General features: G+C 41.1%; 1 protein-coding gene across 1 annotated transcript; it reads right to left on the bottom strand.

The window, feature by feature from the left end:
- Positions 1–660: 660 nt before the first annotated feature.
- On the bottom strand, positions 661–13,780 carry RPP40 (ribonuclease P/MRP subunit p40). The gene is made up of 8 exons (XM_040587478.1): positions 13,611–13,780; positions 11,868–12,012; positions 10,554–10,622; positions 9,102–9,197; positions 7,810–7,938; positions 3,623–3,821; positions 2,567–2,701; positions 661–1,270 (listed from the first exon to the last, which is right to left on the bottom strand). Exons 1-8 carry the CDS (start codon positions 13,737–13,739, stop codon positions 1,072–1,074), a joined length of 1,101 nt encoding a protein of 366 aa, XP_040443412.1. The 5' UTR covers positions 13,740–13,780; the 3' UTR covers positions 661–1,071.
- Positions 13,781–14,705: the final 925 nt, after the last annotated feature.

The raw sequence follows: 14,705 nt of genomic DNA, 5'->3' as shown, positions 1-14,705 counted from the left end.
GCAAGATCTTGATGTTTCCGCTACAGCTATGCCCTAAATTCCACTACCAATCTCTCACCCCATCAAGTGAACAACTTCCACTTAAGCGCTGCACTGGTACTTTAATGATACACACCTGCTCCATGAAACAAAACCCAAACAACCTCCACCCAACCCTCCCCAAACCATCATCCAACCCTTCATGGATTTCAACAGGAGTAAACCTGGATTCTTTATAGCTGCCTACGCTCCCAGCATTATTGCTAACAAAACCAGTTTAACTTAATCTGCATTGGCCGTAGCATTCTTCCCAAAAATGCATCTGCAATAACGTGACGGTGAAATCTTGGCTCCGTGAGTTGTCCTGTAAGCAAGAACAAGCTACTTCTAAAAGTAGACATTTGGTGGGGGTGGGGGTGTGAGTGTGTGGAGGTCAATTAAGAAAGCAAGTAGCAGCCTTTTGCACCACTGATAGAAATCAACTTCTTTGATAACCAACTGTGATCTGTAAAATCCAAAAAGTGGGTCAGCAAGCCTTTACTTTTTCCATGTTTAATGGGTGCTCCTCCCGCTGTCACATACCTCCTTCTCACCTTTTTTCTCCTCCCCCCCCCTACAAATTCTGGAGAACACCTTTTTTTATTTCACTACATGCAGGCTGAAATGTCTTAAACATGAATGTGAAGGTTTTACAGATCTTTAATGTAAAGAAAGAAAACACTAAATCCCAACACGAGCTTGCCTCCCCAGTATTTTAGCTAGCTATCTGTAAAACTAGGTTTCAAATTCCAAAATTACTTTTGGATAAAAGGAAAGCACCTACAGTCAATTCCTGAGACCTTAAACTCTCAAAACCACATTTAAAAGCTAGAATTGTCAAGTCTTTCAGAAGGCACTGTATGACAGTGAAGTAACAAAAATTCATTCCTTCCATTGTAGGTCATTGTTTAAGGGCTATAAATTATGGGGAAAAAATATACAGCCTCTTAGTACACAACTTTTTACCCAATTACTTTTATAAAAAAACCTATCTTATTAGGTTTCTATAGTGTAACATGGGATTATTAGAAAACTTCTTCTGTAGCCATAGATTTATGGAGGACAATCATCATTAGTTCCTACAGCCATCTGAAGCCAGTAGTCCAGATTTCTAAAAATGACGAAGTTGTACAAGTTCTCTCCTCCCTTGTGGAAACCATGTTCACTTTCTCTCCAGGAAACAGGGCTGTCTGCAAAACCATGCACAGTTAAGGTCAGCCAATACGCCAGTTTTGGTTCACCAAAATAGCAACTGCAAGGAAGAAGACAAGGTAATCAATAATTATAATGGAATAGACAGCATGTTAAATAAATAAATAAAAATAATCAAAACCAGGCACTTTAGTGAAAATTTGTAATTAACAGTTAAAACACCCTGCTTTAGTACATAATAAAAATTTTCAAAAGAAAATATTCTGTCAGAAGACATTAGGAAATGAAGTAAGATTGACTCTTGATTATTCCCACCAAATTCAGAAATAGCAAACCTGCAATTACAGCAATTAGAAAAAGTTCTAAGTTGTAAAGTGGATGTTCTGAATTTCCTACAGCATGCATTGCCTTTCAAAAAATAGAACATTTACCAAGAAAATTTGCTATCAGGGCCAAAAAAAGAGATCAGACAAAGAAACACAGTCAGGCTATGCTTGACACAAATACTTTTACCACCAGAAAGGAAAAGGATCACAAATAATCAAAGCCAGACATTATCCACTGCTCTTAAGTAGAGAATAAAACTTGTGTTCCAGCCCTAGCCTAGGGAGGCTTTCTGCATGAGATCTGAAAATTGCTCAAAGAGTAATGAACATATTTCAGATAAAGCAGCAGCGACGTTGTCATGAGTGGGTGCTACAATCATTAGCCACCAGGCACTTCAAGCACTGTCTCAGACATGAAGCAAGGAGCTTCCAGAACCTGCTGTCAGTAGCACCAATACATAAATACAGGCAGGTACCACACTGATCCATGATACACTAGTATCATGCAGTTTGGTATTGAATTAGAACTACAGCTACCCCCTTCATCACTATCCAGTGTCCAGTGTTACAATACTTGATTCAAAAAACTCAATATAAGTTAATTTATTGTAATGCCATAGTAACTTTGAAGTACCTTTGACACCGTTTTCGGTATCAAAAAGGTATTTCAATCATATTTTCCATCACTCGTTAAAAATCAGACATACTTGACAGCATCTGAATTTCATAGATGGGAGAATCTGAAAAGATGCCAGAGCTCAGTAGAGCCCCTGTTCCTTAGAAATTAAGATAAAAAGCAAAAGTAATTACTTGAATAAAGGACAGGCATTTTCAAATTTGAAGTATCCAGAATTCTGTATTGTTGATGTGTTTTTGTTTTTTTTTTTTTTTTTTACATACCAATGTTAAGCTTCCAGTTCATTTCCTAATTTAAAAAATTCTTCATTTTGTGTGTTTTGCTATTTACCTCCCACAGCACTACTGAAAAGAAGTATCTAAAAGTGATTTCTAAAACTAAAGTGTTATAGAGTATGGGTGTACATTAGTAATGTACTCCTGTCAGTCCTTACCACAGCTGCTCCAATAACTGAATTATCTTCTCAGGAATTATAAAGCCTGTGATTGTGCACAGAAAAGCTTTTTCCACCATTACATTGGGCTGAGGACAGCAATAGGTTGATAAAAAGCTAGATGATGTGTTGTCCCTGGAAAAACCCAAAAAACAATTAAAATATACTTTAAGTCTTCTACAGGAAATCTTAGTTATCAAAACTTGTACCAAAGAAGTAGTATCTACATATATCATCTAATACCAAAGCAACCAATGGCCAAGCAATTAATACACAAGATGTCACCACGGTGCTGTGGGTTAACCCTGCTAACCACCTAAACACCACACAGCTGCTCACTCACTCCTCCTAATGTGATGGGGGAGAGAATCAGAAGGGTAAAAGTGAGAAAATGCATGGGTTGAGATAAAGGCCATTTAATAAGTAAAGCAAAAGTTGCATATGAAAGCAAAGCAAGCTAAGTAATTAATTCACTGCTTCCCATCAATAGGCAGATGTTTAGCCATCTCCAGGAAAGCAGAGCTTCATCATGTCTAACTGTGACTTGAAGAGACAAATGCTGTAACTCTGAACATTTCATACCCTTCCTTTCCTCAGCTCTTACTGCTGAGCACATGAGCACGCAGTGTGCGATACCCCTCTGGTCGGTTGGGGTGTGCTGGTGTGGCTGTGTTCCCTCCCAGACTCTTGCTCACCCCCAGTCTACTTGCTGGCAGGGCAGTGTGAGAAACAGAAAAGGCCTTGGCACTGTGTAAGCACTGCTCAGCGAGAGCTACAACATCCCTGTTACCAACACTGCTTTGGTCACAAATCCAAAACACAGCATCACACCAACCTTTACAAAGAAACTTAATTCTGTCTCAACCTAACCAGTACATATGGGTACCCCTAAAACCACAGATAAATTATTCAACTTACAACAAATGCTTAAATGCGTAACAGACTTCTCACTTAAATAAGAATTAGGAAAAATGTTTCTGTAACTGTTCCTTAAAACTAATTGTGGCTTTCCGTACTTAAAAGGTATTTAAAGATCAAACAAATTCCAATACTTACAAGCTAACTTGATTCAAGACAGCGCCCAGCCATTCAAACAGTTCCTCTGTACTGCAGGACTCATCTGGCTTTCCCTGTAGTTCATTACTTTGTAACACCGGACACTGCAAGTCCCTTAACGTGCTGAATGTTATTTTTGGCTTCAGGGCCTGTATTTGGTTTTTTGAAAAGTATGACATCAACGTTGATCCCCCTGCACCTTAAAAACACAACATCACAAACATGTTATGAAACTACTAAACAAAAGGAGCACCGAATACATGAAACCTTCGTATATGTATACAAGGAAATGCAGTGTGTAAAACTGCTTACATGGTGTTATCTTTGGCAGAAGCCATAGAACCTTCAGCTTATCTTCTTGGAAATAAAAATTAGTACAAGATCCAGCAATGCAGTATAGCTCAGTAAATTTACTATTTAACAAGCAAGGACAGATCTGTCGATAGAAAATTCATGCAGAATTAACTGGGCAAGTAATAAAACGAACCCATTAGAGTAATTCAGAGCGTTCCTGAAAAGGAGCATATTACAGGCAACAGGAACACGTTAACTGCTCCCCAAGACAAAATAGTCTGCAAACGCACTCATGCTGCAAGTATACCCGTGCCTATACACATAAGGCCAGAGAACATTTTGCCTTACTAGTGCCCATCCATACATTCCCTTCGTGCTCACACACAGGTACTTGCTGCTGTAGAAAGGCAATGCATGCCTTATACCATTAGGTCATCTCTAGCCCAGCATCTCCAGGAACTCCTCAGGCATCGCAATTTGAGAGGTAGACGTACACAAGGACAATGCATCTCTAAGATCAGGAGAGGGAACTAAGCTCACATGAATTCAGACAGTATTCCCTAGGCTCAGTGTCTAGAGGGATCTCAGAATCACTAGTTCACTAACAACTGCCTCCTAGAGACAGCATGGCTTCTAGAATCACAAACAACTCCAACAGAATAAATTCCTGCAGATCTCAGGAATACTTTGCAAAAAGCTATAGTGTCATTTAAACTCTTCTGGAACATGGCTTCATAACTGCAGAAAGTTTTCCATTTCATTGTCCTAAAAGGAACTCAAGTCCTCTATCCAGCATGTCAGGTTAGTGGATCTCTTAGTTCTCTCAACTGAGGACAAGAACGCGTAAGAAACCTTCTGAGAGGTTTTATCCCATTGCTAAAGGCCACGTATGTGACTTCCTAGCTGTGATGGCAAAATTCTTGATTTACAATAAATTGAGAAATCACCTTCAATAAGATACAGTTGGAAGGTCATCTAGTCATCAAGACTAGAGACACTCCTACTCATCTGGCTAAGGAGTCTGCCATCCCAGGACACTGTATTTCCCTGAACAGTGGAAAAGCGAGCAGGTTGGAGAACAGACTTATCAATGATGTCAAGATGAATTCTAGGATAGTCTGGTGGACAAGGATTGAAGAGAGGAAGAAGGCAAGAGGGTAAAGAAACTAAACCACATTGTTTGAGGTATCTTGATGGACTTGTGGGAAAGGCCACGTTTCTCCAACTCTAGTATGTGATCCAAAACAGCAGGTAAAATTCTAAAAACCTAACCTAGACTAAAAACCTAACCAAAGCAAGCATACTGCTAACAGAGATACTAACCAACTTCCTTTTTGAAGCAGTAAGATAATTGACATGGAATGAATTCTCCTAAATTTGCAATTCCAGGTAACGTAATTCTGTTTTCATAAAGTAACAATGGGTCTCTAGGAGACCAAGAAGTAATACCTTGTTCATGAGAAGCCTGAAGTCCAGAACAGCATTTAAATACTGCAGAAAAGGCACGTATGAAGAGAAGATATTAAAAAATAGGATACAGTTCACTGCAGAATTCGATTTCCAAAACTTACTATCAAAAATTATGGACTGCCTAAACTCCATCACCCATATTTATCTCATCAATGATAATCACTTGGGGGAGTAGAAAAAGGAGGGCTAACCTGATCCTTTTCAGTCACCCCTTCAGAGGAAGCTGCCTAAGTACCGAAGAGCACAGTGACAAAGACAGGCAGCCACTGAATTCTTGTTAATTTAATATTTCTATATAGACATATTTAAGTCTGAATTCTGCTAGAATGATGATCTTCCTTCAGCCTGTACCTCCTATTGGCATTTGTTAGTCTAACAGGTTCAAAGAATGTATAATATTACCCTAGAATTCTTAGTCAAATATAAAAAAACTATACATTTTATATGGCTGCTGCATGTGGAAGCCTCAGCTATAGCTCTAACTTCAGCAAATCTCAAAGACTACAGTCAAGACTCCAACAGAACTATTCCTCTAGCTACAGCATAACTTTCCACATCAACAGCAGCCAGGCACACTGTCAAAGTTTCTTTGGAGTGAATTCCAGCCAATAAACATTTAAAACTGTCGTAGAAATTACAGCAATAGAAACGAGAAGAAAATGTTTGTTTGCCTCTGTCACTGAAGACATGAGACACTCCATGCTCCCATTTTTTTGTTCTTCTCTGTGCCAGAACCATTAAGTGGGAAAAACAGGTACAAAACCAAAAAATCCTGCTTTTGGAGGGTAACGTGAATGTTTATAGTTTGCAGCAGTGCTAACCATAGCAAGAAACAGCAGTTACTGGCAGGAAGGCTGCAAGCAAAATGTTCACGGAGGACTTGAATTCTCTCAACAAAATACAGCCCCCTCTTCCCCTTCCAGCAGAATTCTACATGATGCCTCATGTCTATTAATAAAAATCTGTAAAAGTTTTATTTTTGTCAGTACTAAGGACGTGTCTTTTGTGTTATAAGCACAAGATTCCTGCACAGTAAGGCATTAAGATTTAACTCCATATTCAGGAAATGATTGACCTGACCCAGTTTTTGGATATAAGAGAAAGTGAGGAAAAGGAATGCTATTCTTTCTGAATGCTGCTAACACTGGCAGCAACAAACATAAGAAACATACCGGCCCTAGAAGCATTTTGCACTCCACCCAGGGTCAATAAATCCAAGCGAGCTCAGCCTGAAGATCACCACCTTGGGGATTTATGTCACCATTTATGGTAGCGACAGCCTTCACTGTGACTCTTTCCCGAAGACTACAAGGATGGGAATTGCAAGCCTTTGAACAATTTATGTATGACAAACAAGGAAGGATCCTTGTCATATGTTCAGTACTTCAAAAGGGGAGGGGAAACATGAAGGACTGAAGTGAAACATGGGATACTGCTAAAGAAGCTTGTAAGCAGCTTTATATTCTCAGATCAGTTAACTCCCTCTCAGACTTGGTCTTGAAGTGCCAGGAAACAGTAACAATGCAAAAAGCAGATGGGAAGGCATCCTCAGGGACCTCCCTAACATCCCCTCTCACTAGCGTGGAGACTCAAAGCAGAATCACACTGAAAGCTACACAGCTATGATGAAGACAAACATTTTTTTGCAGTAGACTCCTGTAGGTTTTGTCACTTCTATGCAAATGCTCCATATCCCTAGATACAGCCTGTTCTGAGGTAACAGAAGCAACTGAGGACTTTGGAAAATGACCCTCAGAGGAAGAACAACACTTAATTCCCAGAAGAAAAACTACTGTAATTAGAAAACAGTAGATAACCAAACACTAGAAGAAAGGTGATTTGAGACAATTCCTTGGAACAACAACCTCTTACTCTGCTCCAATCTCAAACAAGTGCTTGAGAATAAAACTGTAAAATAGCAAACTCTGTGTGTATGTGTAGATGGCCTGTGACAGAAATAGGGACTCTGTACATGTCCTGTAACTACTCATGAAATGGAAGTTCCCCATCTCAAGTCCTACACCAAATATGCAACTTACATGTATTAATAAAAAATTCAAAAAATTTGTATTAATAATGGTTATATAGGTCAAAAAATTATAAAAAAGAGGCAGCACTATCAAAAAGGCAAAGTTAGGCCAGAAAGTATGCGCAACATAGACAAGGAAAGGAAATAACTAATGTATCTCCCATGAATCGTTGTTGTGTTCCTGAACTGAAATGTTCTGCTGTGTAGGAAGTTACACAGACACTCCCCCAAAAAATAAACAAAGCAAACAAAAAATCCTACCCAAACACATTTTAATGTAACTCTTCCCTCCACTAAAAACACATTTGGACAATCACTAAGAAAGAACAGTAAACTAAAAATATTTAGACTTCATGTCAGTTACATTTCAGTTTTACATTTAGTTTTTTATTACCTATATTTGTATACCAAGCCAGTAGGAAGTCAAATTCTAAAGGTTTCTTTTCTTTCAAGGCCCAGAGCACTCTGTTATGTTTCTTGCTATCAGGGTGAAAGCCAGCATCAGTCAGGTCAATAGTTATAACTGCAAAAAGGTACAAAAGCCACTGTTACTCAATTGAAATAAACATTACATTCATTAAGAACTAAAAGAACACAAAGAAACCAAAGAACATTAAGCTTCCTTTTCACATATACAGCACCTTTACGAAATATTTAATTATGCAAATATGGCTCCCCATTATGGAAATAAATATTCACCTCCTGCTGTCCTTATTTTGATATAATCTGGAACTAACTTCTAGTGCCTTTTGTAATGGCACTGCCAGAAGTCCCAAAACAGCACCTTAAAAATACCTTGGTAATTAGGCAAGTTATCAGCACCAACAAAGCTCGAATATCTAACATCAGAAGCAATGTATATAGCAATGACACTTTTCCAGCTGTTTTTTTCTGGATTAATCAGTCCCAGTCTGAAAGTTATTATTTATTTTTCAGAAGGAAATTTCATGATACATTTTACTTGACAAACTGAATAGTAAAACAATGTCTCATTTTGCCAAAATTCTTATTATAGATAAGAAGTTTCCCCTTCTAAAGTTTTTATGTAGCTACTTACCAACTACTGCAAGTTCTAATACACTTGACATGGCATGGTGCTCCAAGTTTTTTACTTACTTATCAAAAAAATGAACAAAAATCACATTCAGGATGTCTTGTCTGCAGCTATTAAAAAACTACAGCATTTTCCGAGTACTTGGTATATCAACACTACCATATTAAGTATTTCAAACATAATACAATTCTCCCTTTCAAGCAAGCAGCCTTGGGTGAGTCTCTTCACTGAATTTTTTTTTTTGTATAGTGTGCAAATTTCAACCTCTATCTTAATCAGTTTAGTATTTTCCGATTTAGATCGGAAGCCATAGATACTGTGCACAGTATACAAACATTCTTGAGTCCCACATCACGTCAGTATAAACAACACAATGAAATCCCGGAAGCTACAAATTTTACAGCATTGCCAAAAAAAAAAATAAATCAAACTGTTGTTTCCTTAGAGCTACTTTACTACATTGTAAAAGTATTTTTTCTCTTCATGCTGTCCTTGTATCTGCATCTGGAAAAATACAATGTAGACAACACCCAGTTTTAAGGAAAGGGAAGTTTCAGCATTGCTGATTTAACATCCTAACAAGGCACTTCACAGACAGATCTGAAATAAGCATTGTTGTAAATAATACTTACTATATCTCATTACTTTTTTGCCAGAATACTGAGAAGGGCGACCTTGCAGTCCAAGTTCCTCATAAGTATCCTTATCCACCGACAGAATTAGTTTTCCTATAAACAAAACAAACTTTAATAAAAATTATTTTCTATCTAGTTGCCTTTGAAGTCTTCTGAGAACTGTACACTTCACACAATGTTAGTTTTGGATCAATGGTATTACTAATGTAATCCAGACTCCTTAGTTCCAGTTAAATGCATTACCCAATTAACCCTTTAAAAATGTTGTAACTCACTTGTTTTATCAGAGGTCTAATGAACAAGAGAAGTGTAATACTATTCCTGAGACAGTCATACCTTTTTTACTGCACTACCTCACTTCGCTGCCTCAATCTTTCACCTTGTCCCCCCCTAGCACTTGCTCTGTCATTGGTTGACCACTACATTACAACACGGCCTGATTTAGTAAACATTCACACATGTACTGCTCAACTACACATACAAAAGCAGCTCCTCCAGCTCCAGTGGGACTACTCACATTGAGTAAACTATATTTATTAGTGATGAGCAGATATGCCCTGGGACTCCCATTCCATATCCATAAACCAAATCTGGCATCTACCACTCGGTACAGAATTTCAGACAACAGCTCTCAACTGCAGTTTTTTGGTTCTAGCGTACAAGTAACAGTATAATATAGAATACAGACAAATAAGGCTGTTGCTGAAGATTTCAGATGGTGACATCACCAGGAACTGTAACGCTGTCTCTGCATTAATTGTGCATAGCTTGTAATCACTGTATCACAGAAACACAGTCACTACCAAGTATCCATCTTGCTAGAACTGTGCCCTTACAGGCACCTGACATATTACAGAGTCTTAGGCTAAAGGTCTGCTAGACCAATTTGCGTTTCTATTGTATCTATCTACTGTTAGATGGAAATAAGATGACATATTTGAAGCACAAAACAGCATTATTTCCTTTGCATATAAAACCCCACCTAAGATGAGCGGTGGTTTATGACGTTTTGTCATAAAACTGTGATGGAACTGAAACGGAATATTTTAATATAATTCTCAAAGAATAAACACTGATTATTTAAGAAGTGTTCCTAAGCAGTGCTGATAAAGACAGAATTTGTACCAAAAAAGAAAATTGAGACCAGCAGAAAATAAGAACCTGGAATGCAATGTTTTCACAAAAATAATCCTCTGTAGCAATTCCAATTTCATTTGAAGCACTGACAATCTGATACTATACATAAGTGAAGCTGATTTTTTTAGAAGAAATAAATCAACAGCATGAATGAAAAGACAAAACGAGTATTTTCCTAATTCAAACATATTTCTAACAAAGTTGGCAAGTTTAGTAAGCATTACATTTTCCAGTTTACGTCACTCCAAATGACACCCCCCCCCAGACCATAATCAATATGAATCACTAAAAACAAAAAAATCCCAAACATACCATTTGGTAGCAGAGCTGCAGTATTATCTTGATCAATTTTTGTGTTATAGCTAAGTGCGTAGCACGAACCTTTAACAGTAAAGCAGAAAACCGTAAGAATACACAGTCTCTAAAGACAGACATGACAATATGAAAGACTCACCTCAAGATAACCAAACATGCCAAATACCATGTGAATGACTCTAAACCCTTGTGTTTTCATCAACTACCTTTCTTCCATCTTCTCAAGCAAAGTAGTATTTTGTTATTATTTTTATAAACCTTGGACTGGCACTATTTTAAAGGACCCATAATACAGATAACAATACATCCCAATATGAAAATGCTTTCTTTCCACCTGCAACTTTCTGCACTGAGCAAATGGAAAAAACCCTTTTTTTTTTTCCAGAAACAGATTTCTATTATCAGTTCACACAAAAACAAGGTGGAAGATGCTCACATTACTAAATATAATTTGTAACATTATCTGCCACAGCCAATTTTGTTTTTTAAAACACAGGCATCAGATCCTGTAAACTCTGTGTACAAATGTTGCTTCCATAAAACTACTGGCATAAAAACACATGAATGAGACTGAGGGGAATAAGAAAAAAAAGAGTCCCACATTTAGCAAGTAATGGATCTCTTATCCTCTCGTTTCATCTACATGTTCTCTGGTGTCCTCTCTTTTCCTTTTAACACTTTTTTTTCTCCTGGCAATCATTTGAAGGGTACAACTAGTTAACATAAGCCAAACAAGTAGCTCCTGCTACATGAAAACAGCATGGTCCGAGGATGCAGCAGCAAGCTGGCTGGGCAGAGGCTGCATCCTTCTTTACATCCTCTTTGCTCTTACTGTGTAAGAATGAGCCATCACAGCTATACTAGTAAAAAACGAACAAAGAGCAAACGTATTTTTTCCCTTGCCTGCTATAGAACACAGCTAACACAACTCCATGTTGAAATATGAAGGAATGAGAAAGGGAGAAGGGAGCTGATTTCTGCAGGAATCTGCACAATCATAAGGAGTAGAAGAAACAGATGTGAGGATACATGGAAGCCCTCTTGATAGCTGGCTTGCAGAATAAAATGGAATAGGGAGAAATGAAGAGGGAACAATCAAAGAAGTTTTGGACCCAGTGGGTATAAATAAATGCTGACACACCACAAAGCAGAAAAAAGCAGATAAAGAAATTAATTCATAATTTTCTTTGTACTTTTCCTTCCCTTCCTTTAAAATACTTCTCAAAATAAATAATAAATGGATGTTACTGTGTTATGAAAAAAAAAAAATACACTATTATTGCATCTGTTACGTTCTGATTTCCACCTTACCTTTCTTCACAAAAGCATCAATGAATTCCTGAGCAATCAATTCATGAACCGGTAAACTCCTCACCAGGTAGTACTCTCCAACATCTGCAACAGTACTTTTCAGCACTTCAGGTAATATGCCACATTCAGGAATCAAAAACGACACCTGTCAGGAACATATTTGTAACGTAAATCATATTGTAAAATCTGTTCTGGAAGAAAAACAAGAAATACAGAAGAAAAATTCTACTTTTCAAATAAATCAGTATATTACATCTAAATGAGATGAAAAAAATAGTATCAAACTATCATCTTCAAGATGTAACAATCTGCAGAAAGGTTCTTGGTACACTAAATAGATTATTTAGGTTTGAGTTTGGGGGGTTTTTTGCATGTTATGTTCTATACAATAGCATGAGGTGTTACACGAAGGCATGATTTTACATAACATGAATTCACTACAAATCTTGTTTCACGCCATTATAAATGTAGCTTGACATCACACTGGAACATTTAGTTCAGCCCTTGCTGCAAGAAGCAGTTATAACTACAAATGTAGGCTAAGCATTTATGTAATCTCAGTAGAAAAGACCAAAGCAGAATTTAAACTAGTTTTTGAATCAGTGCGTTTTCCTCTGCAGAGTACTTCGGAGGTCAGACAACTGAACAGATCATCACAACAAAACTTGAAGATGGGCTTACAATTTTCAAAAAAAGCTGCAAGGCACACATTAAGGCTCCAACTTCTGTAGAAAGCTTCTAATTTAAGGCAGGAAACTGACTTTCAAGAGGAACGAGCACCTAGCTCTTCTTGCTAAGCTCAGCATTCAGTCTTTTGGTCCAATTGCCTACCTTGAATTTCCTTTTTGTTTAAAGCCTTTCGTAGATCCCGAGAACTCTTTAAGTCCAGGAAATCAGGTAAAACAAGATTATTACATGGCCAAATACCAACCTTCCCAACAACCATGCCCATGCAGCCTAAAAGCCTGTCCCGCTGTTCCTTCTCCCTCCATCGCTCAAAAAACTTTTCTCCAAAAGCTCTCAAGAGAACAGGTACGCATCTCCTTTTGCATGCACATGCACGAGAGGTAACAACTGAGAGATGGGCTACCTGCCACACAAGTAGCGTGTTTTATGATTAGCTGGTAAAAAAAAAAAATCACTCAGGGAACAGCAAGATGAGCTGACTGAAACCTGCAACAGTCAAAGCAAGCAGGGCGAGCTGGCAAAAGCGAACTTCGTAACGTTAACTTGTCCAAAGCGATGCAGGTGACGACGGCAAGACACGACACACTGGCACGACACGACACACCAGCAGAAGCAGGGCCAGGATGACAGAGGGCCTTCAGGGCCCACCTGCAGCCAGGCTCCGGCTGAGCCCTCCTCTGCGCCGACAGCCCCCCAGCCCTCACCGCTCCCCTGCCCCGCGCCCAGCCGCGCTGACAGGGCACTGGCACCTCCGCCACCCGGCCTTCCCTCCTCTCTCCAGCCCGTGCCCACACGGCCTTTAGCTCCTTGAGGCGCTGCCTGAGCCCACCGAGCTGATGTCCCTGCGTCCCCTGCGTGAGGCCCGCGGGCCCCTCTGGCCGGGCCGGCGGAACCTTCCAGAACAGGGCCTGGCACGAGGCGCAGCACCAGCGAGGCGCCCCTCCGCCTCCAGGGGAAGGCACCGCGCCCCCCGCCCGGGCCGGGGCTGCTCCGGTCTCGCCGGGGCTGCGGACACCGCCACCCCCCGCGCCCCCGGCCCCGCCCGCACTCACTCACGCGGCAGTTATAGGCGTGGTCCCGCACGTGCGCCGCGTGCCGCGAGCGCGCGTGCCGCGCGTGGCCCTTCTCACAGACCAGCAGGTGCCGCGGGGCCTGGCCCAGCCGCCGCAGCTGAGGCGCCGCCATCCCCCGCCGGCTGCGCTGGTCCGCGGGGAGCCGCACCCCCGGGGCACTCACCGGCCACCCGCCACCCGCCGCCGGGGCGGGAGGAGGGAGAGGGGCGGGCGGGAACTGCGCGATGAGGTCACTTCCGCCCGCTTCCGCAGCGCCGCCGCGGCAGCGGGGCGGGGGCGGCCCGGCCGGGCTCTCCTCCCTTCTCCTCCCCCGGTGCGTGTTCCGGGTCCGGGGCAGCCCCCCACCCCCCCCCTCCGGTTCTGGGGCGCAGAGCCGCGGTTCAGGGCGGTTAGGGCGCGTGCGTGCGCCGTGAGGCCTCTGCCGGCGGGAGCCGGGCCCCGCGGCATCGAGGGGGGGCGCTGTAGGCCCCGGCGCGCGTTTTCTGACAGGGAATGGGTTTAGGAGAAATGCACGCTCAGAGGGATAAACCGGGGAGGCGGTGTCTCGGTGTTGGGATGCCCTGGGGTGGCTGATGGCACTGGGCAGCCTTTCAAGAGCGACCTGCTTTCTGCTGCCCTGCAGCAAATACAAGCGATAACACAAACCCCCGGGGCGGCAGCGCTGTGTGCGGCCTGAGACCGGCCACTGCTAAAGCACTGTCCAGCTTCATCAGGGCAGCGTGAGCTCCTGCTGAAGATTTGTGGCCCATTAGATCTCTGAGGGCATTGGTAGTAATAGCTGCAGTTTTACAAGATCACGGAAAAGATGCTGTGTCTGCTCTTACTCCAAATGGGACCACTCAGGTTGATGAGCGTGGTGCGCAACAGCCATGGGACTGGGCCCTGCCTCCCATGTGTTATCTCACTGCTCGTTCTGGGCATTGTATATTTTACATAAAGCATGTAAAACAATTTGCTCTTTCCAGTATTTCTTTTCCCAGTCCCCTAGCTTCATGGCTCCTAATTTAGTTTAAAATGGTACCAAGCACCTTTCTTGGTATTTGCTGTTTCTGTACACTGTAAGGTGACTACAAGGCTG

The sequence above is a fragment of the Falco naumanni genome, chromosome 3, assembly GCF_017639655.2.
Source record: "Falco naumanni isolate bFalNau1 chromosome 3, bFalNau1.pat, whole genome shotgun sequence".
Classification (NCBI taxonomy): Eukaryota; Metazoa; Chordata; class Aves; order Falconiformes; family Falconidae; genus Falco; species Falco naumanni.
This window is presented reverse-complemented; position numbering and strand designations above follow the sequence as displayed.